The sequence below is a fragment of the Mus caroli genome, unplaced genomic scaffold (assembly GCF_978045245.1).
Source record: "Mus caroli unplaced genomic scaffold, Mus_caroli_1 scaffold_8, whole genome shotgun sequence".
In the NCBI taxonomy this organism is placed as follows: Eukaryota; Metazoa; Chordata; class Mammalia; order Rodentia; family Muridae; genus Mus; species Mus caroli.
In genome coordinates, this window is record NW_028227263.1 from 96,915,362 (window position 1) to 96,942,393 (window position 27,032).

General features: G+C 40.9%; 1 protein-coding gene across 2 annotated transcripts in view; it reads right to left on the bottom strand.

Annotated features, from left to right (window-relative positions):
• The window catches only part of Nell1 (neural EGFL like 1), an 867,181-nt gene that overhangs the window by 577,027 nt on the left and 263,122 nt on the right, over window positions 1–27,032 (bottom strand). For both annotated transcript variants that reach the window (XM_021166735.3, XM_085841704.1), the window contains exon 11: window positions 18,510–18,609. In XM_021166735.3, coding sequence (XP_021022394.1) covers window positions 18,510–18,609 — 100 coding nt within the window. The remainder of the gene's footprint in view (window positions 1–18,509; window positions 18,610–27,032) is intronic.

The following is a 27,032-nucleotide window of genomic DNA, read 5'->3' on the forward strand; positions in this document are numbered from 1 at the left end:
CAGTTCTTCACAAACTATTCCACAAAATAGAAACAGAAGGTACTCTACCCAACTCATTCTATGAAGCCACAATTACTCTGATACCTAAACCACAAAAAGACCCAACAAAGATAGAAAACTTCAGACCAATATCCCTTATGAATATTGATGCAAAAATCCTCAATAAAGTGCTTGCTAACCAAATCCAAGAACACATCAAAACAATCATCCATCCTGACCAAGTAGGTTTCATCCCAGGGATGCAGGGATGGTTCAATATATGGAAATCCATCAACTTAATCCAGTATATAAACAAACTCAAAGACAAAAACCACATGGTCATCTCCTTAGATGCGGAAAAAGCATTTGACAAGATCCAACACCCATTCATGATAAAAGTCTTGGAAAGATCAGGAATTCAAGGCCCATACCTAAACATGATAAAAGCAATCTACAGCAAACCAGTAGCCAACATCAAAGTAAATGGTGAGAAGCTTGAAGCAATCCCTCTAAAATCAGGGACTAGACAAGGCTGTCCACTTTCTCCATACCTATTCAACATTGTACTTGAAGTCCTAGCCAGAGCAATTCGACAACAAAAGGAGATCAAAGGGATACAAAGTGGAAAAGATGAAGTCAAAATATCACTTTTTGCAGATGATATGATAGTATATATAAGTGACCCTAAAAATTCCACCAGAGAACTCCTAAACCTGATAAACAGCTTCGGTGAAGTAGCTGGATATAAAATTAACTCAAACAGATCAATGGCCTTTCTCTACACAAAGAATAAACAGGCCGAGAAAGAAATTAGGGAAACAACACCCTTCTCAATAGTCACAAATAATATAAAATATCTTGGCGTGACTCTAACTAAGGAAGTGAAAGATCTGTATAATAAAAACTTCAAGTCCCTGAAGAAAGAAATTATAGAAGATCTCAGAAGATGGAAAGATCTCCCATGCTCATGGATTGGCAGGATCAACATTGTAAAAATGGCTATCTTGCCAAAAGCAATCTACAGATTCAATGCAATCCCCATCAAAATTCCAAATCAATTCTTCAACGAATTAGAAAGTGCACTCTGCAAATTCATCTGGAATAACAAAAAACCTAGGATAGCAAAAACTCTTCTCAAGGATAAAAGAACCTCTGGTGGAATCACCATGCCTGACCTAAAGCTTTACTACAGAGCAATTGTGATAAAAACTGCGTGGTACTGGTATAGTGACAGACAAATAGACCAATGGAATAGAATTGAAGACCCAGAAATGAACCCACACACCTATGGTCACTTGATCTTCGACAAGGGAGCTAAAAACATTCTGTGGAAGAAAGACATCATTTTCAACAAATGGTGCTGGCACAACTGGTTGTTAACATGTAGAAGAATGAGAATCAATCCATTCATATCTCCTTGTACTAAGGTCAAGTCTAAGTGGATCAAGGAACTTCACATAAAACCAGAGACACTGAAACTTATAGAGGAGAAAGTGGGGAAAATCCTTGAAGATATGGGCACAGGGGAAAAATTCTTGAATAGGACAGCAATGGCTTGTGCTTTAAGATCGAGAATTGACAAGTGGGACCTCATGAAACTGCAAAGCTTCTGCAAGGCAAAAGACACCATCAATAAGACAAAAAAACCACCAACCGATTGGGAAAGGATCTTTACCTATCCTAAATCAGATAAGGGACTAATATCCAATATATATAAAGAACTCAAGAAGGTGGACTCCAGAAAGTCAAATAACCCCATTAAAAAATGGGGCTCAGGAGTGGATGTTCACAGTCAGCTATTGGATGTATCACAGGGCTCCCAATGGAGAAGCTAGAGAAAGTACCCAAGGAGCTAAAGGGATCTGCAACCCTATTGTTGGAACAACAGGATGTACTAACCAGAATCCCGGAGCTCTTGTCTCTAGCTGCATATGTATCGAAAGATGACCTAGTCGGCCATCAATGGAAAGAGAGGCCCATTGGACTTGCAAACTTTATATGCCCCAATATAGGGGAATGTCAGGGCCAAAAGAATGGGAATGGGTGGGTAGGGAAGTGGGGGGCGCTATGGGGGACTTTTGGGATAGCATTTGAAATGTAATTGAGGAAAATATGTAATAAAAATATTAAAAATTTTAAAAAAATGGGGCTCAGAACTGAACACAGAATTCTCACCTGAGGAATATGGAATGGCAGAGAAGCACCTGAAAAAATGTTCAACATCCTTAATCATCAGGGAAATGCAAATCAAAACAACCCTGAGATTCCACCTCACACCAGTCAGAATGGCTAATATCAAAAATTCAGGTGACAGCAGATGCTGGCGAGGATGTGGAGAAAGAGGAACACTCCTTCATTGTTGGTGGGATTGCAAGCTTGTACAACCACTCTGGAAATCAGTCTGGTGGTTCCTCAGAAAATTGGACATAGTACTACCGGAGGATCCAGCAATACCTCTCCTGGGCATATATCCAGAAGATGTCCCAACCGGTAAGAAGGACACATGCTCCACTATGTTCATAGCAGCCCTATTTATAATAGCCAGAAGCTGGAAAGAACCCAGATGTCCCTCAACAGAGGAATGGATACAGAAATTATGGTACATTTACACAATGGAGTACTACTCAGCTATAAAAAAGAATGAATTTATGAAATTCCTAGCCAAATGGATGGACCTGGAGGGCATCATCTTGAGTGAGGTAACAGAATCACAAAGGAACTCACACAATATGTATTCACTGATAAGTGGATATTAGCCCAAAACTTAGGATACCCAAGATATAAGATACAATTTGCTAAACACATGAAACTCAAGAAGAATGAAGACCAAAATGTGGACACTGTGTCCCTTCTTAGAATTGGGAACAAACCACCCATGGAAGGAGTTACAGAGACAAAGTTTGGAGCTGTGATGAAAGGATGGACCATCTAGAGACTGCCATATCCAGGGATCCATCCCATAATCAGCTTCTAAACGCTGACACCATTGCATACACTAGCAAGATTTTGCTGAAAGGACCCAAAGATAGCTGTCTCTTGTGAGACGATGCCGGGGCCTAGCAAACACAGGAGTGGATCCTCACAGTCAGCTATTGGATGTATCACAGAGCTCCCAATGGAGAATTTAGAGAAAGTACCCAAGGAGCTAAAGGGATCTGCAACCCTATAGTTGGAACAACATGATGAACTAACCAGTACCCCAGAGCTCTTGTCTCTAGCTGCGTATGTATCGAAAGATGGCCTAGTTGGCCATCACTGGAAAGAGAGGCCCATTGGACTTGCAAACTTTATATGCCCCAATATAGGGGAATGCCAGGGCCAAAAGAATGGGAATGGGTGGGTAGGGAAGTGGGGGGTGCTATGGGGGACTTTTGGGATAGCATTTGAAATGTAACTGAGGAAAATATGTAATAAAAAATATTAAAAATTAAAAAATAAAAATTAAAAAATTAAAAAAAAGAACTAAAGTTTAAAATAAGACTATTGCCTGGCAAATACAGAAGTGGATGCTCACAGTCATCTACTGGATCGAACACAGGGACCCCAATGGAGGAGCTAGAGAAAGTACCCAAGGAGCTGAAGGGGTCTGCAACCCTATAGGAGGAACAGCAAAAATGAACTAACCAGTACCCCCAGAGCTCGTGTCTCTAGCTGCATATGTATCAGAAGATGGCCTAGTCGGCCATCATTGGGAAGAGAGGCCCCTTGGTCTTGCAAACTTTATATGCCTCAGTACACGGGAACACCAGGGCCAAGAAGTGGGAGTGAGTGGGTAGGGGAGCAGGGCAGGGGGAGGGTATAGGGAACTTTTGGGATAGCATTTAGAATGTAAATGAAGAAAATATCTAATAAAAATTGTTTAAAAAAGAGAAAATATATATTTTCTTCCATGAAGAAAAAATAAAATAGAATAAAATAAAATAAGACTATTGTCCCCTCAACTGCAAGTTATGAAAATAAAAGAAAAATTCAAATTCAAACACATGACAGGTAATTGGAGGATAAATGGGGGTGTTTTTATTTTGTGTTGTAGAAAGGAATCTGTACCTATATGATATTAATAGTTTCACGTATACACACCATTAATGCCTTGTTCTGGATTATCTCTCCAACCCAGGTGGCACCTGAAGGACCACAGAGTTGATCCCAGAAGACACCAACAAGACTCAGTGCTCTAAGACATGTCTAGGCCCAGGAAACGAGGAATGAGTGGATGGAAACATAATGAGAGGGGCACAGAAGCAAGTCTCAGAAATGTGGCTGACCACTGGGAAGCTGAGCTCCAGAATGGCTGCCTGCCTTGTCCCCTCTCCTACAGACCCAGCTAGGTGGAGCTGGGAGTAAAGGCAGCTTGGCTTTGGGGTGTTATCTCTGCCTTCTCAGAACATCATTGTTCTACATTAAGTGGTATGATGGTTAGTATATGCTTGGCCCAGGGAATGGAGCTATTAGAAGGTGTGGCCCTGTTTGAGTAGGTGTGTCATTATGGGTGTGAGCTATAAGACCCTCATCCTAGCTGCCCGGAAGCTAATCTTCCACCATCAGCCTTTAGATGAAGATGTAGAACTCTCAGCTCTGCCTTGCACCATGCCTGCCTAGATGCTACCATGTTCCCACCTTGATGATAATAGACTGAACCTCTGAACCTGTAAGCCAGCCCCAAATATATGTTGCTTTTTATAAGACTTGCCTTGGTGTCTGTTCGAAGCAGTAAAGCCCTGACTAAGACAGGTGGAATTGCAAAGATTCTGTTGCTCTCCCTGCATTGGTGTTTGTGGCCATAGGAAGAATTCCTCTTCCACTCCAGACACTGGGAATCCAGGTCAGGCCCTGATCACTCCTGCAGCCATGCATTTCTCTTGTACCATACACCCTCTGTGATGGCAAAATCTAATAAAAGGTCAAAAGTGTGGCTGATTCTTGGGACATAAAAGGGTAGATCCACAACCCTAGTGAAAATGACTGGACGCCAGCCACCAACCAGTGGCAGCCCCAACCAAAAGCAGAACACAGCTTTAACCCTCAAAAGTCTGGGAACTAACTAACACCTATGGGTGCTTGTAGCCAGATTTAAAATGCTCACAGTGATCATTATAGCTAAAAGAAACTGATGTTTCTGCCGCACAATGGGGCAATTTTAGGCATTGTGGCTTTCCCTGCATGAGGAAGTATCTGAAGCTCACTCCTTAAGCCAATATTCATCAGGCTTCTCACCACTGGGACACTTGAAACAATGTCACACAGTCATCTCTTAGCATATGTGTTCTGCATCTGATTTATTCGTGTCTTCTTTTTTATCCCCCCAGAGTGAATACCATAGCCTGAAACAAAACCCTTCAAACATTGTCAACAGGTATCTAAACATCATTTTAGACCTCATGTGATATATAATTATTATTTACCTACTATAAAGCTTTAAAAATACACTTATAGTGAGGGAAACAAGATGCTTTTCAATATGTCCCTGTCTGATAACTCTAAGTTCTCTGAGCAAAAGCTCAACTTTAGTCACTAAACCCTCTTAGGTCAGAGCCTATGTCTAATAGGGGTCTCTAATCAAAGCTTTCTAAGAGCTGGAGTGTAGATCAGTGGGTGGGATGCTAGTCTAGTCTAGCATTCATAAGGCCCTGAGTTTCCATCGTCAGTAATATGCAAAGAGTATTCCACACCTGTGATCCCAGCACCTGGGACATGCAGCCAGGAGGATCAAAGGTTTAAGCTCGTCCTCAGCTACACCCCAAGTTCAAAGCCAGACTGGACTACCCAATATTCAGTCTTGGCAGAAAAAGGTCTTGTACTCTACAGGTATCGCTGTGTGGATGTGTGTCTCATAAGTGAGAGGCCTGATGGGCAGACAAAACCTTAGTGGATAAACTAGTGAATTAACAGGTGAATGGATGCCATCCCACCACCACAAACAATTCAGACTCCCTTAGGCCATCCACCATATTTCTTCTTTCAACGTTTTTATTAATGCTATTATTCACAAACCACCAACTCCTCCTATAGTAAGTAGAGAGTCTGATGATCTTTAGCAGCCATATGTGGTCATGAGTCAGCCTCAACACCCAGGCCAAAAACACTGTTTCCCACTGCTAACCATCATCGTTCATCTAGTACTACCTCAGCGTCTGAGCTGGCTGTCAGCTCAGGCTCATAAATCCTCAGCTCGCTCTCTATTTCTATAATCCTTCAAATGGCTTTGTCTTTCTTATCTGATGTCTGTGAAGAGCATGTCACTTAAGACACAAGCTTTCTTTTCTTAATATTTATTGTAGTTGTCACCCAGTTCTTCCCTCTGCCCATTCATGTTCCAGTCAGGCTTCAGCAAACTTTTTCCCTCAGGATGGTTATCAAGAAGGTCTAAGGCATGATCCCACTCAAAAATACTCTCTTGATTATCAATATTGTTCAATGTTTATTTATCCTTTGGTTCTTTATTCTTCTGTAATTTTGTAACTGTATATGAAGTACTTTAATTGTATTCATCCACCCATTTTCCTTTCTATCCCATTCTATTCCTACAAAAGCCCTTGTTCTTCCCACCAAGTGTCTTGTGTGTGAGTATGTAAGTGACCCACTGTATCTAATTAGGATCATGTGCCTTAGCATGGTCACAGGTTATTCACTGGAGCATGGTCAGCTTAGCTGTGGCTATACTACTGAAGAAACTGCCCCTCGGTCTTTCAGGAATTACTAACCAGCAAGAGTATCTCTGGAAGGGGTGCAGTCTCCTGCTCTTGTCCTCCAACCACAATTGATTGTTGACAAATTATAAGCCAGTATTATACAGGTAAACGCAGCTGCAATGACCTCACATCTAGAAGACAGCCTATTTCATATTCTTCCCTATCCTCCAGCTTGTACATCTTTGACACACTCTCTTGCATGCAACTCCCTTGGAGGAGGCTGTATAGACAATTTGTTTGGGGCTCAGCTCTCAACAGTCCCTTATTCTCAGCACTTTGGACAGTTATTAGTCACTACCATAACTACCACACGCTGCAAGGGGAAGCTGCTCTACCCAAGGCTGAGGACAGTACTAATGATAGGGATAAACGTAAATATTTAGAAGGCAGCTTGACAACATTTGCATTTTACAATAACATCAAAGGTAAGCTCCCCCCACAGAGGCCTATGACCTCTCCAGAAATGTAGAGAAAGGGGAACCCTTATTCACGGTCATTGGGAGAATAAATGAGTGACGCCATTATGGAGATCAGTGTAGAGGTCTCTCAAAAAGCTAAAAATAGAACTACTACCTCATCAAGCTGTATCACTCCTGGGTATATACCTAAAGATTGCCACAAAGATACCAAGGCATTCATACTCATATTCATGTTCATATTCACTGTGCTCTCTGTTCACAAAAGGAGGGGTCAGAATATTAATCAAAACTAAGGATATATTAAATAGCATTTTATGAAAACATACTACTTTATAAGCTAATTTAAAAATAATTTCTAAAGACAGAAAGACTGGGAACTGAAGTAGCTACTACAGTAAATAATGCTGCTCCGGAGAGCATAGCTATTAAACAAAGCCTCTAGTAACATGTGTGGGATACCTCCCTATAAGCTGTTGGTCATAGAAGCCCTGGTGGGACTCAAAATTAATATAGTACTGCTATTGCCCTTGGTGCCCTTGAGAACCAAATGTCTAGATCATACTTCTAAAGACACCACACCCTTGGTTATAAGCCTTAGAGAAATCAAGCTGGAAGTGAGCTAAGTGCTAAGTTTCAAAATGCAAGGTAGTGCTATACAGGCTGCTAAAGAAAGAACAGACATCAATAGCCTCATCTTATGAATTCTGTGAGCTACAACACCAACCCACCAAGTATGCCGCACCCACTGTGCAACAATGGCATGGCTGTTATGAGGGTAACCAACTGCTTTTTGGATTAGAGACACTCTTCACCAGAAAGAAATCATGCCTGTCATTCTAAATTTAGTAGTCCTTTTATCTTTATGGGCTTAGAAGATACAGCTTAATCAAGAAAAAAATCACAAATAAGTAAATAAACAAGCCACTGTTCACATACTTATTTTACTTTTTAAAATAACTGTATTTGAGTCTTTGAAACGATTCTGAAATTAGTATATAGTGACATCTTAAATCTAGAATTTGTTCAAATGTCTAAAACATCTTAAATATAAAATCTGCTTTTCACAGACTTCTTCCATCATGTCTTCTAACATACAACTAGACATGTTACACACATCAATTAAACCTTTACGATAACCCTAAAGATCACTATCCTCAATTTACAGGTTAGAAATATAAGGCTTAGAGTTTGTATATCCAAAGTATACATGAGTAAGTGACAGTCACATTCTGACTCTAAAGTTCTTGTTAGAACCGGTGAAAAAATAATTCTCCCGACATTTAAATCCCTGAGGCCATAGAGAACCCCAGCAGTAATATCCTTTCCAATGATGCTTGTAGAATATAATCCTTCTTGGAGATATTGTCATTCTGTTCTGATCAGAAATTAAATAAAATGCCAAATCTTATGAACATGTGCTATGAGTATCTACTTCTCTCCATGAGCAATAGTGAGGGAATCACAACCCCCTCTAGGAGCATAGAAAGCAATAGGACTCTTTAGCATTCCTGGCTTTACTTACACTGTATCATTATAGCAAACAGACCACTCACTGCCCATTAATGTTCCTCTCCATTCCAACCTCCGAAGCACCTCACAGTTTCCCAGTAAAAGCTGAACCTTTGATCACATTCTCAAACCTGAGTCTCATTGGCTCTTTCCATCTATCTGTGGTACCTTCATCTACCCAAGTCAGAGGAATGGAAGTCATGTTAGCCCTCACCTCTGGAAAACTGGCCCTCCTGAGTCCCATCAGTTTGTATGCATGTATATGCATACGCACATATTTATGTATACATATAGACATATGTTGCTTTGGGAAGGTGGAATCACACTTGCGGCCTTGTATGTATAAGGAAAGCACTCTAACACTGAACCACATCTTGGCCCTTTCTTCCATATATGTATATATATCATCAATTTACCTGCTTCTGGACCTCTTCACAGCTATAATAATTAAAATCTCCTCCCTACTCTATTATCCTCTCTTAAATGGAAACCATCTCATCTGCCTCCCTTCTTTATTTTTTTCTTCACAGGATGACATGTGTCTCTACCCACCTTACCCCTGCCACTGTCAGTGCCCTTGGTCCCTTCCCTCCCTTCAAAATCTTGCAAGGGTTTTCATTTTGCAAAATCTGTAACACTACCTTCTCCCCATTCTTTTAACTCTTCTAGTATTTTTTTAAATTTGTTATTTGTCATAGCTGATAACCATTTTGTCTTTTTATTTTTGGTTTGTTTGTTTGTTAGTTGGTTTGTTCATTTTTGAAGCATGTCCCTTAGATCCCAGGCTAACACCTTGTGTGGTGGAGAATGATCCCAAGTACGGTGATTACAGTGCCACACTCAGTCTGTGCAGTGCTGGGAACTGAGCCCAGATCTTTCTGTATTTAAGGTAAGCTCTTTACCAACTAAGGGAAAGCCCTCACCCCTTCTCAAGTATTCTAATCTTTTGTTTTCTCTCTCTCTCTAATTCAAGAGCTTTGCAAAGCCATTCTCCCTGATATAATAACTCAGCCATCAAGTTAAGATTAATTATATCCTACTCATTGGGCAATAGGAGAGCTTGGTCAAGAGGGCAGTATTTCAGTTAAACAAAGAGTAAATTATGACCTTGTATCGCACAGCATGAGGTTTATTGATGGTAACAATATATGCCAAAAAGCTCCTGAAAATGTTCATGGAAAAGTTCTCACTGAGCACACAAAAATGATGAGTAAGATGGTAAGTTTGTGAGGTCATTGATAGATGGGCTGGATTGATTTAATAACTTTATAATGCACATACATGTCAAAACACCATGTTGTAAATCTCTAAGTACACACACATTTTATTTTTTGGTCAATTATACCTGAATAAAGTTCAATAATAGGTTTTTAAACAGAAATAACAATAAATCAGTCCCATCCCCCCCTCAGTCACATTCAGGGCAACATTTCTGATTTCCAAAATAAGAAATTTCTTACTTCCTAAATTAAACACCATTATTCTCTCACAAGATGCTGTGACTTTGTTTGTAGCAGTTATCACAATGACTAATTATGGGATTTATGGGATTATTTTTTCTTTTATTAGTAGATGCTTATCTCCCCTCTAGATGCTTCCCTCAGTGAGGGAAAGGACCATGTAAATTTGCCCACCTTCTGGCTAAGACAATGGCCTAATGTACTGTAGGCATTCAGCTGATTCTTATTCAGTTATTCACTAAATCTTCATTGTCTTCTCAAGCTAGACCTGAATGTGTTTTTAAGATAAACAAAATGAGTCTGGCAAGGTTAACTGCATCTCCTACGAAGGCACAACTAGTATATATGTATATGCATAAACATATTTATATGCATACCTAAATATGTGCATATGCACATACATATATACTAGTAGAAGAAACAGAGTTATAAACACAAATATTACTCCTAATTCCTCTCACTGCCCATATGACTGACCAGCCATCATTTCCATCATCAAAGGAAATCGAAGAAACACCAACCCTTGCTGGAGAAACCAAGACTCCATCAGCCACTGGCATTCCCCAGGGGGTGAAACACCAGCACCTTCCCAAAAAAACAAACCTTGCTTCTTCCTTTAAGAAATATGCCATCATTGCTCACTGCCTGGAGACTTAACATCAGAATGAAAAGAACTTGTCACTCTGTAGAAGGATGTACAGGAGGATGAAAGAGAACCAATCTGAAGACGCCAAGTGGCTGAAATGAGCAACCGCTCTAAGTCACACGACCTCCTGGGATGCAGCTGGGAGTTTCACTCAGGACACACACACCTGGGTTTAATTCCCAGCAAAGTGCCATTCATCCAGCCAACAAAAGCTAAGTAAACCAAGTCCTCCATCTAACAAAAGCAAAGCGTCTACCCAGTTACTGTGCTTGGCAATGGAGGCATCACAAATACTACCATAAACCCAACACAAAGCAGCAAACGCCCATGACGCGTTCAAAGTAATTAATGAGCATCCATAAATATTAGGTGTGTCACACTTTTCTTATGGAGAGGTGAAAAATCTGGACTCACTCTGTGGCTCTGCCTCAGCATTTCTGTAATAGAAACACTAGCAAGCCAATCTAGTTTTTCTGGTTTTTAACTGTTTTTCTTCATTGTAATGAAGCTCTCATACTGCCGCTGTCTAAATTTCTCTTTCTCTCTCTTCATAATTGTGATAACACTATTCATTTATCTTGCTTTACCTCTGGCTTCTGCCACCAATGATGGACAGCATCTGTGTTCTTTGCTCTGTGACTTTACCTACAATAAAGACAGAACACTCCTGACCCCAGGCTTTGCTGAGATGACTAAAGACTGGCTCCATTAAAACAATGGTTTTCAATCTTGCTAATGCTGCACCTCATATCATGTGAGCCCCCAGTCATAAAATGATTTTGCTGCTACTTCATAACTGTAATTTTGCTACTATAATGGTATAGGTGGTCTTAGGTGACCCTTGTGAATGAGTTGTTGGGCCCCCCAAAAGGGTCAAGACCCATACTACTGTCATAGAGGGACACACAGCTTGCCCTGGGTCCCCTGCCAATAATGCACTTCTCATGAGCAAGCTAGGTAGTTTACCTTTGAATTGTGTACCTGCACATTCAGAATACACATTCCAAACCCCTCTACCCTAAGTCAAATTTCAAGAAGTCTATTCCTCTCCCATTCCCAACTGCTTGCCCAACCTTGTAATTCACACAAAGAGCCATGTGGGCTGGTCTGTGTGCCTCAGAACTAGTCAGCACCATCCACCAATTGGTTAAGAGAGATGTGTTATAAGAGTTGAGGGTCCTGAAGGGACCCCAGAGCCAGAATACATGTCACAAGAGAAACCAGAGCCCTGGGGGACACACATTTTGTGGACACACCAGGACAGGACTATCAAAGGAGAATGGGCTCCACGTCCTCACAGGTTCTGTCCTAAAAGCACTCGGTTCCTTCTGAAATTCCTGTCCAAGGCAGCACAGCCCTAGTTTCCAGTCTTCCCTTTAGATCAATGGACCTCGTTCTGGGCATGTTCAAGACCTTTAGCCAAGAGAGCACTTCTGAGGGCACTGAACTCCTGTCTCCTCTAGACAGTATTGTCCTTCAAATTCCTCTACCCACCGCACAGCAGTTGCATTGCAGCCCTGTCTTCATGGTCCATGTTAGCTCACGTGTGCAAAGTTTTGATCTGACCCATCTGTCAACATACAGAGAACAACCCCCTGCCGTGAAACCCTGCCAGTTCTCCTATGTGTGTGCAAGCCCACATGCTCACTAAATTCCTCCTTTCCAAATTACTTTTCACCTCTAATACCCTGAAGTCACATCTCTAAGATCATTTCAATTACAAACCCACCTGAAATGATCAGGAAGTGTGGGAGTGAAACTCGTGTGATAACAGGATTCTTTGGGAGGATTTAATTGAAGAGCATAAAATCTTAAATAGTACAAATAATCTCAGCTAATTTCAGTCCAGGCCAGATGACAAGGCAAGTGAGCATGAATTAAAATTACCGATAAACACATTTGGAACAGATGTCGGAAAGAACTTTCTTCCAACACCCAAAGTCATAAACATGAAGCGAAACCCTCCAAAGTCATTGGCGATGCTGAAGATACAATTAGAGCTGGTTATGAGGGAAATAAAACTCCAAGGAGTGTGTTGAAGGTGCCAGGATGGGCCGAATGATCAGTGTGTTTTCCTGGAGCGGTCTTGAAAATGCACGGTCAAGATTACTAGCTTTTTTGTTGATGCTGTTGAGCCTTTGACTGAGTAGCAGAAATCCATGGGCAATACTTCCTGCTGGGTCTACATTCAGTCCTTCATCGCATTCTTCCAGCAAGAAGCATAGCTGCCACTCTACTGTCCACTCTGCCCCCACAACTATTAACCACACACTCTAAGGTGATAGGCCTCTTCTACAGCCATTACCTCAAAGCAATGAGCATAAACAATGTTTCATGGGTGGCTCTGAGACATCAGAGGGGAAAAAAAGCATCAATGGTCAGAGTGGTCAGTCAGGGCAGTTTTGGGTACTACACAGGTGGCCAAGACCTGCAGACCCAGCAACAGCACAGAGCCCCCAGTCATGCCCATCACATTCAGTCCTATGCATGTCTTCCTAAACTGCCCTGTGGTTCTCTTCCTAGATCTGTCTTGGCTACACCAAGATGCAGTCCATCCGCTGAATCCTGTGAATTAAGCTGCCTATTCCCTTGGTTCCTTTATCTTCCTTAAAGGCAGATGGAATGGCCCACAGGATTGCAGTATTTGACAAACCCAGGATTGATAAAAAGCAAGGTGTCCTAGCTCCTGGTCTAAATTCTAGGTCAGCTGATGGCGCTGAACACTATAGATCACAACACATTGTCATGCTTCACTGTAATTTCTCAGATTCAAATTCTACAAAGACAAAAAAAAAGAATCCCTCAATTTTGAAACAAAGGTTTGTATCCTTCATCTTGATTAGTCATTGGAGTGGTAGCAGACATAAAAGAAAATAGGTATCACTAATTTGATAAAAACAAAATCATGTTATGATCCAACAACTTGGAAACATAAGTTAAAACTCAGAAAAATGTTTTATAAATACTATTGCATTCATGGAGTATATTATTCAGTGCTGAAAATGGTATTATTTGAAGTCTTGAAAGTAAAAAAAAATCACAGAACACCCCTCATATAATCAGAAGGTCTACCCTGTCCCCTGATCTGGAGGAGGACAGTTCTCTCCAATGCCAAGACTATGCCCCTTAGGTAAGGTGGCCTAACAGATTTTTAACAAAAATAAATCTTGAAAAAATGTCAAATTCTCAAAGCATGAGACTAGCTTTAATTCAAACTTCCAAGGAATGACATCTCAGACAACATCTTGTAGCATACAGACCTGACACTCTCAGTGAGACAGAGATGGTGGAAACATCCATTGGAAGTTCCTCTATGCAAGTGTATAGAGAATTCAGCCACTTGGGTTTTTGTGATCAGTCACTCCAGGGTAGCAGAAGACATGTGGACACAATTTCCACAGAGACAATTCTGGAGATAACACACTTCATTCATCAGACCTCACGTGTCTATTTGGATGCCTGCAGGAGATCTCAATCCACAAAGCAAAAAGGTAGCCTTCCCATATTCAGGATAAAGGCTGATTTTATATGATGCTGGAAAAATGGCTCAGCAGTCTAGACCACTGTCTGCTCCAGCAGAGGACCCAGGTTCAATTCCAAGCACTAGATAATGGCTCACAACTTGTCTATAATTCCAGTACTAGGAAATCCAATGCCTTATTCTGGCCTCTGTGGGCAATGAATGTACATGGTGCACAGATATACATGCAGGTAATACTCCTACACACAAAATAAATCTTTTTTATTTTAATTAATTTATGTAGATATTGACTCATTTCTGCCTTTGTTTGCTTTATGTTTTGAGGAAGTGGGATAAGAAAAACTGAATTCTTTGCCTTAGACAAAGTCCCTGAAATCCATATCTTGTTAAAAAGGTACTAGTTCAGACCCATCTTCATCTAAGACCCAACCCAGAAAAAATGAACATATCAGGAAAGGTTAAAAAACAGTGAATTACATAGGGAGAAGCATGTTTCTCTCAGAACTGTGTGAGATTATTGTGCTATCTCTAAATGAGCCCTTAAGAGATAAACCAGAAACAGAGTCAGATTCACAGTGAGTGTGGTTCAGGACCACAGATGTTGAGTTCATCTGGAATGATCATCTAAGCTGTAGGGCTTTGTGAGGAAGTCATGGACGCTATCCTGATGATGATCTTCTATTTGGTGGTTACATAAAGTGTCACCAGGACCAAAGACATGCGCAGGTGAACTGTTCTGGGACTCTGGGCTCCCGTCCTCAAGAGGAGGATGTAATGACAGTGGGAGGTGCTGCAAAGGCCCTTGGTCAAAAATCATACTTTTATTTCTGGAACATTATTGATTAATATGGCTAGCCTCTGTGCTGGGGAGCAGACGGGGCGGGGGGAGCAGGAATAAGGCAGAAGGTGAAAAAAGGGGTTAAATATAAGATGACCCAAGCTAAGTATTAGACCACCAGATTGATTTTTCTAAACCTAAAAACATCAACAACAACAACAAAAAGGCAGAAAGGATCTAGCTAACTGGGTATTTGACAATGTGAGGTGTTGGGGATAGGGACCGATTCTAAAGAGTAGCTATTATCATTTTTTAGTATGAAGAAAATTTTATTAGAGTTTAAAAGAAAAATCTCAAGAGCAGGGAAGCTATAAATTCTCACAACTGCCCAGAGGGGAAGAATAGAGGACAGAAGAGAAAAGGTCCTGAGTGCAGCCTGCACGAAGGTCAGTGGCATGGCAGCCAGGAGCCGCGTAGTGGTTTAGCAAAGAAATCCAAAGTACTAGTAAGGAAAGCATGCTTACGGCAGAGACAGTAGGCTCAAAACAAGACAAGTTACCCTTTCCAGGGTAACTCAGGACAGTGGGCAGACTTGTAAAGCCCAGTGGCCATTGTTCTGTAAGATACTGCAACAGAGGCAGGAATTCTGGAATTGAGAAGTACAGTATGTCATTAAAGACTAGTTAGTCCACCTACCTCTTCAGCATGGCTTAAGGCGAGCTCTAATCCTCAGGGTAGTTCCAGGGCCAGGTGACTGAGCCGCCCAGCTAGAATGTTAGCTCTCAACACAAGCCAAACATTGACCAGATTTCCCTTAATGGATTCTTACTGCTGAATAACTATGATTTTAACTGGATTAGCTTTTAAGATTTTGAGTCAATTCTAGATTCTCCTAATCCGACTAATTTTCCCTGAGTGGAAACTTCATAGAGGAAGAAATGCTTGAGCTGACATTTGAAGACAGAAGACAAAATTTAGTAAAGAAGAGGATACCAGAAAGAGGAAGTGAGGCAAGTTCTGCCCCATAAATTAATTAGCAATCAAGTGTCATGTGCAGGATAAATGTCAAGAGAGGGGCTGGAGAGATGGTTCAATGGTTAAGAACACTGGCTATTCTTGCAAAAGACCCAAGCTCACTTCCCAGCCCCCACACAGCAGTTTGCAAACATCTGTAGGTATAGCTTCAGGGAACCCGACACCAATCTTCCCACTTCTGTAGGTAACAGGCATGTTCAGGGTTCACAGGCTTATATGCCACCCAAATACTTGTACATGAAATAAAATAAACAAATCTAAAAAAATGTATTTTAAAATATTAGAAATTTGAAGTCAGAAGAAGGAAAGGCACAGAGGGATTCATTTGCCATACTTCCCAAGAAATCCCCTCCGCTGCATCTTCTCTGAATGGCGACTCCAGTTCTTGTGGAAGATGCAGAGTTCAGAACACAAAAGCAACTCTCACCTACACAGCATTTCCAGAGATAACCATCACCCTCTTCCTCCAGACATTTCCTAGCAGAGCAGAGAGCATAAACGGAAGGAAAGCCCTCAGCTCCACAGCATATCGTCTCTTGTTCCTCTACACCTGAGCCAGGTTTGGCAAAAGCCACTCATAGTGATTCCAAAAGGAGCCTCGTGTGCCTGTGGGAGCTCCCAGCAGCCTTGCTGATGAAGTGTGTGAGCTCTGGATAGGCACAAGCAGAGGGAAAGACACCTATTGTAAACTGGGTCAGAACAATGAAATTCCTCTTGAGTTTCTGTGCCCTAATCAATGTTTCTGCTCTAATGAAGCCATTAATCAGAAAAGATCTGCATAAACAGAGGCCCACTTGGCACCTCAACAAATAGCTAGTGATGGATTTTGCATTAAATTATAAGACCTACCTAACAACCTTATTGGTTCCCAATAAATGCATCTCTCTGAAAATTCAACTCAATATGTAGGTATTTCTAAGATCTCCCAGCTGCAAGTAAGCTCCTCATCATACAGTTCTTCCCTCTAAAAAGAGACATACCCTCCAGGGGGGTTATGACTCATAAGATTCTAGAAGTTACCTAAATTCACAAAGCTCAAAACCTCATGAAACTTCTCAGGCTTAGACAGCTCAGGAAGGGTGATCCCTTTAGCCATGCTCCTGTGAGTGACCCATGAGCCATGGTTCTGTAACTCAGTCCAATACACTCACTGGTTCACCAAGATAGACTTGGGTGGAATGGTTTCTTTACGCTGTCTTCTTCAATGCCCTATCTGGCCTGGGCAGATGTTTGCTTTTAACCCTCCAGATAAAACATCATGGAGAGCAGAGATCGATGAGTCAGGACTGATACTCAGATGGCAGAGTTATCATGTCCCTGATTCTATAGCCAATTTCTTTTTTTTTTTTTTTTTTTTTTTTAGAGCAATGAGATTTTATATAGCAGAACTCTCTCCTGACCAACCACTGAGAGTAATCACAACTTTGGATGAGAACACATCATAATAATGTACATTTTCCATATAAATCAGAAGGTGCTGGGGATGGAGTCAGCCAATCAGGACCTGTTCCCAGGAGTTCCTGGAAATAGTTTGGGACACAGCTGTGCCCACTCATATACCTACACCCCAGCCACCTTCTGTGCTTCTGTGCGCAAGAGCAGAGTTAAGGAGATACACTAGAAAACTAGTCTGCTAAAGCTAAAATATTCGCGGCTCTTTATAGTAAGAAAAATGTTGCAAACCTTTTCTAGAATGAAAAAAAGAGGAGGAGGAGGAGGAGGAGGAGGAGAACTAAGTATCAAGTGACCTAAGTTAACCTATTAGACTCCAGGTCTTCCTTAACTCAGAAACCACCAAAATTCAGTTAGGGATGTTCCACGTTAGTGTGAATTATAGAATTCGAGGTACTTGAAATAGTACCTATGAAATAGGTGAAATAGTACAGCTATGAAATAGTGGCTATGATTTTTAACTGGATTTGTGGGTTAAGGTGTTTAATCAATTCTAGGTTCTCCTAACCCAGCTAATTCTTCCTAGGTGAGAACTTCAGGAAAGAACCAATTCATGAACTAACTGAAAACATAAGAATAAATTTGAAAAAGAGGACCCAGAAAGAGAAAACAATTCCTGCCTAAGAATTAACTAGCAGGAATACATATTTGAAGTTTTGAGTCATTCTGGCCTGTGGATGAGGCAGGGAGGAATACTGCTCAGCCCCACTCAGTAAGAAAATGTAATAATGATGGTAATGGTTGTTATCACAGGAACTATCATTTGCTTTAATATAGAAACTACTGCTTATTGGAATGTCTGTCTCACGCTGGGCCTTCTGCTCTGTGCTTATGCATTTTTGCCATTTAATCTTCACAGCAGTCTTATGAGGTGGATACTATTATTATCCTCGGTTTACAATTGAGGAGACAATCTCAGAGAAAGGTAAATGGTTTCTACAAGTCTCTGAAATCAGAATGGAGTGTGCAAGACAAGCTCACTGTTCATCAAACCTTCACGCCCACCAACAGCCCCACCCAGAAGCCCTTACTTGCCACGCCCACTTGCCACACCCACTCACCTCGGCAGACCCTGCAGCACTGATTCTCCGGAAGAATATGATCCTTCTCTGAGCAGTTCAAAGGAGGGCAAGCTTCTGTGATTTTTACCAAGACTCCACCCTAGAAGCCAAATACCAGGAAAGAGTGAGTTCATATGGAGAGCCCATTGCAGGCGCTTCTAACGTTCCTTATTATCAGTTTTGCAGAGGTAACCACCCAGATGCTAAGAGCATTCTTGGGAATTCCACTGAGAAGAACAATCTTGCAAGTCAAACTGATGAGTCCAGGGAGAGAAATCAGGCTTCCTTTCTATATCAAAACAGCCTGGGTATCTACAAGTGCCATTCTTTTTTTTTTTTTTTTTTTTTTTAAGTCTCTTTTTCTAATGCAAAGGGACGCCCACAGTGATGTGCTGATAATTTCCAACAGCTGACTGCTGAGTGCGGCAGCATCCTGTGTCAGTTACTGAGTTCTCTGCTGTCAAATGCAACAGTTCACGTTGTGCAACCCATGTTGTATACAACAGACTTCTCTGAAGCAATTCCAGCTTCCACAAACCACAGCCTTGTCACCAGATGCCAACAGGGTAGCTTCCTAGTTCTCCAGGTGGAATGAGATATATAGTTCCTAAACTAGGAATGCTAATACAGTACGGAAATTCATTTTAAAACATGCTCTGATAAAGGCAATGTAGTGTGCTTCAGAGAGTAGTTAACTCTGCCCAGGCAGGGAGAAATTATGAAGGGGTCATGCTGGAAGGAACTTGACTAATTGTATAAGGAGACTTTACAGGTCAAGACAGTAGACCAGGCACATGGACATGAAAGAGCACCAGTCAGATGAAAAATAGATTTCCTCTGGCTGTAAATAACATAATGTACACAATGTTGTTAAATAGTCAACTGTATGCTCTTGGCCTCACTGATCTAAGGTCCTCCTGATTGGCATGAGTGGTGTCTGCATTTAGTTTTAGGCTGAATTTTTAAAATGAGCCCATTGATTACTTTCTTTTAAAAGGTTGAAGAGGCTCTAAGTTTATCTAATGCATTTAGGTTTTTCTCTCTAGTCCTTCTCAAGGTGTTTAAGACAGTCAAGAAGAGGAGTCTCCGTTTAGGACAAAAGTCAGCTCCAAACAGAGGTGGGTAGGAAGACAGGACCGAGCTGTACAGCCGTGAGGATAGGAGAGACAGGCACTGTGTTTTATGTTTCCAGGAGAGACTCACGGTCCTGTGACTACCCTACAATCTTCCCAGCTATCTGGTTTGGAAGAAGGGACACTAATTTCTAGAGAAGAGAACAGTCAGGACATCAAATGCCAAATATAAATACAAAACACAAGACTCTTGCTCGAGTACTATCATGCTGGTTGCACAAAGTGAGCCACAGACATCAGCTACTTGCCTTCCAGTAAGTTATCTGCAACATGTCTTTCTCTTCTTTCTTGAAGTTTCCCAGCCAGCCAGCCTGGTTCCTAGCATACTCCACCACCACCACCCACCCCCAACCCACACACACAACCTCTGGTGATCTTCCTAAATTCTTACTTTTTCCCCCCCGATTCTATAAGAGACTGGTCCTAAGACTCAATAACTGATCCTGTTACATTCAGTCCTCTTTTCCAGCCAGATTCCATCCTCATTTCTCATGTAGCTGACAGTGGCCAGAGTCTAAGCATCAGGACTAAGATTACTGTCGACATCTGAGTCAAACCAATTATTCCAAGGCAACAGAAACTAAGCTCCTTGCTCTCTGGAACTGCACTGTTTGGAAATGGAAATGAATGACTTATTATCAACTCCAATCCTACCATCCCATAGTAAGATACAGGCTCTGGTGCATTGCCTCCAACATAGATTTAAAAAAAAAGAAAAAAGAAAAAACCAAAACTGCTGAATACATTTTATCCAAACTATGCTCCCATCTCCAAGTTCTGGATGCTTTTCTAACACCCTGATGTTGACTCACCTCTGACAGAGGGCACATCGATTGTTGCCTCCATTTGGAAAGCTGGAAGCTACCTGCAAGTTCTACACCCGTATTTCCATGGCCCAAAGCCCGTGGCTGAACAGTATATGAGGCCTGCATCTACAGAATGGACAATCTCTGAGATATGATTTATGCTCCACAATGCCCAGTGGGTTCTAGCTATATGTGACCTTTTGTCTGAATTCTTTCCTTGCTCAGGTTCTTCCCATCCCCCACCCAATGCATCCACAGTCTAATGGGTCCTACTGGGAATACATCCTGAACAGGTCATTCCTTAGTGCAGAGTCAGCTTCTGGGATTATCCAAATTAGGACAATTAATGTGTTTCACTATTCTACTAAAGCTGTTTTCAAAATGCAAACTACTAAAGAACTTTGGGTGGTCAAATTCTAGATGATTTCCAGTTACTTCCTTGTATTTTCCTTCTAAACTTAAAATTTTACAACATGGGTGTATATGTGTGTGTGTGTGTGTGTGTATGTGTGTGTGTATATATATATAATGTATATATATATATATATATAATGTATATATATATAATGTATATATATATATATATGTTGTTGCTAAATAATACTTTGATTGTCACTTCTTAAAAGTGATCATTCATGATGTTTTCTTCCTATAAAAGGAGTTTGCTCTGGCTACTGATTATATCATCTAACAGTTTTTTAAAAATATTTTCCCAGTATATTTATTTACTTGGAGAACGTGCATGTGACACAGCACCCGTGTAGAGGTCAGCGGATAATGTGCCAAAGTCAGTTCTCTCCTTCCACCATGTGTGTGATGGGAACTGAACTCAGGTTGCCAAGCTGGGTAGCAGGTTCTTTTACCTGCTGAGCCATCTAAATGATCCACAGTTGAGAATTCTAATCAATCCTTAATACATTTAATAAATAAGACCCAATTCCAAAGTTTAAATTGAGACAAACCTACTGTTATATTTTTAAAATAACCTGAACTGCCTTTATTGTTGGATAAGTGCATCTACATCCATTAGCCCAGGGAGAAACGTTTTTCAACTCTATTTTGAAAATTATTGCCAGTAAAACGTAATCTGTCATTACTTTTAAATCTTCCTGATTGTTGTATGTTGTGACCTCTGCACTGAGTTCTGTGTTAGTAGAAAAACAAAATTATTCCACTTTTCCTATTTTAGAGTAACACACCTGCTCAGTGCTCAAATGTAAACATTCCAACTTCTATACAAATCACCTCACCAGGCTCTGACTTGAATTTCTAACAATACATAAATATCTGCAAGTTGAAAACTGCCACTGTGCTGAAGAAATGTTCCAGAAAAGTTGATAATTGGGCAAATGGAAGCAAGACTGTTAGAAGAGTTCCTCAACTTGGTTTAAAAATAATGTGTTGGGAGCTTGCTATGAGATCATGTCTCCTAGTAATGTCAGAAGCTGCACCCACAAGGTCTCATCAATGTGACTGCCTAAAGCGGAGCTTAATAAGGACAACACCAATAAACATGCTAAAGTGGACGGAGAAAACCCCACAAGGCCTTGATTCTACATGAAGACTCACACAACTAAGGAGTGCTGAAAGCAGAAGAAATAGTCTCCCCCACAGAAGACTATAGCAATTGTTTATCCAATGCCAAATGGTCAGCCCTGAAAACACAAATACAAGTAACATTATACGGACTGAGTGGGCTATATTAAGGAACATATATGTGTATTCATATATACATGCAAAAGCAATTGATTAAATTGAGAATGTGGATTTGAAAGAGATCAAGGAGGGGTATATTGGGGCAGTATGGAGGGGGAGAGGAAAGAAATCTTTCTATTACAGTCTTAAATTTTTGAAAACTCAATAAAAAAAGAAAAAAAGAAATGGCCTAATAAATATTATAGTGGAGTGAAGAGACAGCTGAGTAGTTGCAAGCTTATGATGTTCTTGCAGGGACCAGAGTTTGGTTGACAGAATCCACACCATATTGTTCACAACTTCCTCTAACTTCAGCTCCAGTTCCAGGAGATTAAACACCCCTGGCCTCTGAGTGTACCTGTCCCTCACAGGCACATATATGCAGAGACACATAAAGCAAAAAATTAAGGTGAAAGATGTCTCTTATTCAATCCCATAAAACAGAAATGGGTAGAGATCCAGGTTGCCTTTCATTGTCAGGGGATCCTCATCTGAACCAAAGAACACAATCATTATTTGAGCAAGGATATACTCTATTCTCTCAAGAGAGTATGTGTATCACTTTAGATGACTTGGGGAGAAATTAATTTATTATATACCATAGAAGCCATACAATGTTGGAGCTCAAACACTAAGAAAGACAAGGTAGGGCAGACCAGTCCCATCCATACCCACTAGCCTCTGTTCTTACTGAAAATACTCATTAAATGGGCCTCCACATGATTCTATGGTCTTATATAGAACTTCCCTTTGTTGATTAAGCAGTGAGTCCTAGCCTGACTGACTATGTATCCTCAGTTACACTGAAAGGTAGTCAAAGTTGATGGTCAATTTGACAAGATCTAGACTGTTTTCTCTCAAGTGAATCTAGAGCCACTTAAGAGTCAAAAATCCAGTAGTGCCTAGGATTATATAGATTAAATGGATTGTGTGAAGACCTAACCTAACTTAAGGTAGCACCATTCCCTGAGTGATTGAATTAGGGAAAAGTGACCCAGGCCAGCATTCACCTCTCTCTGTCTCCTGACTATAGGTATAATGTGCCTCCAGTTCTAACTGTCATGACTTCCCACCATGATAAGTCTAGAGGGAATACTAAAAATCAAGCAGGAAGAATAGAGCTGGAGGATGAGGAGGAAGAGGTGGGTCACAGAAAGACAAGGCCATTGCACTCATCAACTCAGTGCATCTGTGGCTACTGGAAGAAGACCTGTACAAGACTAGACCCATCAACACTTCATCTGGGACAGGGAAGGGAGCCACAAGGCCCTGCTGCTGGGGGTGGGGTTGGAGGAGGCATGTTATTTTCTTCAATGCTATACCCACCCATATGTTAACCTTCAGTCCTTAAATAACTCCCCACCCACACTCATGCAAGCAACACTAATTCAACTCTGTGGTTCCTACACACACTGAAAAGAAATGAAAGTAGGAGGCAAAAGTTTTCCAAAAGAAGAATGGTATCAATAGGACAGGGTAGGGATAACAGGGAGTGACAATGGATAGAACTCATGGTATATATGTGTGAAACTTAAAGGATAAAAAAATTAAAATATTTCAAATCTATGAGCAAAGTAAACCCTTCTCCCTTAGATGACTTCCTTCACCAGAGTATTTTATCATAACAAAAAAGGAAATGAACATAGTACCTCTCTAAAATTCAAAACCAAGAACTATTAAAAATAATTCAAAGCCGGAGGAATGAGCACAGAAAAGCTAAGAATGTGTGTTCCACAGCCAAACAGTCTGACTCCAGCTAGCTCCCTTGCCCTTCTGAATCCTGACTGCCATATCTGTGTAGTACATACCTTGTAGGGTTATTATGATACTTAAATGTGATATGTTTTATCTATCTTAGATAATACTCAAAATATAGTTAGTACATAAAGAATGTTAAATGATCCGGCCACCCTTCCAGCCAGAGGACAGGTGTCCGCCTGGCTCAGAAGCCCTCTACCTCAAGAGCAGCGGGTGCCATCTTGGTTCCGGGACTCCACTGAACTTAGGAACTTAGTCTGCACAGGTGAGAAGGTGCACCACAGAAGCGGACAGCTTCTGGGACAGGCGAGAGCCACAGAGTCCCTGAGGCAGCACCCTTTTCGGGCCACAGACATCCAGCTACCCTCCCAGCCAGAGGACAGGTGTCTGCCTGGCTCGGAAGCCCTCTGCCTCAGGAGCAGCAGGCGCCATCTTGGTTCCGGGACTCCAATGAACTTAGGAACTTAGTCTGCACAGGTGAGAGTGTGCACCACAGAAGCTGACAGCTTCTGTGACCTGCCAAAGCAACACAGCTTCTGGGAAAGGTCCTGTTTTGGGCCTTCTTCTTCGGCCAGGAGGAGGTCCAAACGCAATATATCTGTGCACCTTCCCTGTAAGAGGAGAGCTTGCCAGCAGAGAGTGCTCTGACCACTGAAACTCAGAGGAGAGAGCCTGTCTCCCAGGTCTGCTGACAGACGGTAACAGAATCACCAGAAAAACAATCTCTAAACAGAGTCAACTATAACAACTAACTCCAGAGATTACCAGATGGCGAAAGGTAAACTTAAGAATCTTACTAACAGGAACCAAGACAACTCACCATCATCAGAACCCAGCACTTCCACTTCGCCCAATCCAGGGCACCCCAACACACCCGAAAAGCTAGACCTGGATTTAAAAGCATATCTCATGATGATGGTAGAGGACATCAAGAAGGACTTTAATAACTCACTTAAAGAAATACAGGAGAACACTGCTAAAGAGTTACAAGTCCTTAAAGAAAAACAGGAAAACACAACCAAACAGGTAGAAGTCCTTACAGAAAATCAGGAAAACACATCCAAACAGGTGATGGAAATGAACAAAACCATACTAGACCTAAAAAGGGAAGTAGACACAATAAAGAAAACTCAAAGTGAGGCAACGCTGGAGATAGAAACCCTAGGAAAGAAATCTGGAACCATAGATGCGAGCATCAGCAACAGAATACATGAGATGGAAGAGAGAATCTCAGGTGCAGAAGATTCCATAGAGAACATCGGCACAACAATCAAAGAAAATGGAAAATGCAAAAAGATCCTAACTCAAAACATCCAGGAAATCCAGGACACAATGAGAAGACCAAGCCTACAGATAATAGGAGTGGATGAGAATGAAGATTTTCAACTCAAAGGACCAGCAAATATCTTCAACAAAATTATAGAAGAAAACATCCCAAATCTAAAGAAAGAGATGCCCAGGAACATACAAGAAGCCTACAGAACTCCAAATAGACTGGACCACAAAAGAAATTCCTCCCAACACATAATAATCAGGACATCAAATGCACTAAATAAAGATAGAATACTAAAAACAGTAAGGGAAAAAGGTCAAGTAACATGTAAAGGCAAGCCTATCACAATTACACCAGATTTTTCACCAGAGACTATGAAAGCCAGAAGAGCCTGGACAGATGTTATACAGACACAAAGAGAACACAAATTACAGCCCAGGCTACTATACCCAGCCAAACTCTCAATTACCATAGATGGAGAAACCAAAGTATTCCACAACAAAACCAAATTCACACATTACCTTTCCACGAATTCAGCCTTTCAAGGATAATAACAGAAAAAAACAATACAAGAACGGGAACCTCGCCTTAGAAAAAACAAGAAGGTAATCCCTCAACAAACCTAAAAGAAGACAGCCACAAGAACAGAATGCCAACTTTAACAACAAAAATATCAGGAAATAACAATTAATTTTCCTTAATATCTCTTAATATCAATGGTCTCAACTGCCCAATAAAAAGACATAGACTAACCAACTGGCTACAAAAACAAGACCCAACATTTTGCTGCTTACAGGAAACTCATCTCAGAGAAAAAAATAGACACTACCTCATAATGACAGGCTGGAAAACAATTTTCCAAGCAAATGGTATGAAGAAACAAGCCGGAGTAGCCATTCTAATATTTGGTAAGATTGACTTCCAACCCAAAGTCATCAAAAAAGACAAGGAGGGGCACTTCATTCTCATCAAAGGTAAAATCCTCCAAGAGAAACTATCAATTCTGAATATCTATGCTCCAAATAAAAGGGCAGCCACATTCATTAAAGAAACTTTAGTAAATCTCAAAGCACACATTGCAACTCACACAATAATAGTGGGAGACTTCAACACACCACTTTCACCAATGGACAGATCATGGAAACAGAAACTAAACAGGGACACAGTGAAACTAACAGAAGTTATGAAACAAATGGATCTGACAGATATCTACAGAACATTCTATCCTAAAACAAAAGGATATACCTTCTTATCAGCACCTCATGGTACCTTCTCCAAAACTGACCACAAAATAGGTCACAAAACAGGCCTCAACAGATACAAAAAATATTGAAATTGTCCCATGCATCCTATCAGATCACCATGGACTAAGGCTGATCTTCAGTAACAAAATAAATAATAGAAAGCCAACATTCACGTGGAAACTGAACAAAACTCTTCTCAATGATACCTTGGTCAAGGAAGGAATAAAGAAAGAAATTAAGGACTTTTTAGAGTTCAATGAAAATGAAGCCACAACATACCCAAACTTATGGGACATGATGAAAGCATTTCTAAGAGGAAAACTCATAGCTCTGAGTGCCTCCAAAAAGAAACTAGAGAGAGCACACATTAGCAGCTTGACAACACACCTAAAAGCTCTAGAACAAAAGGAAGCAAATTCACCCAAGAGGAGTAGACAGCAGGAAATAATCAAACTCGGGGGCGAAATCAACCAAGTGGAAACAAGAAGAACTATTCAAAGAATCAACCAATCAAGGAGCTGGTTCTTTGAGAAAATCAACAAGATAGACAAACCCTTATCCAGACTCACTAGAGGGCACAGGAAAAGCATTCTAATTTAAAAAATCAGAAATGA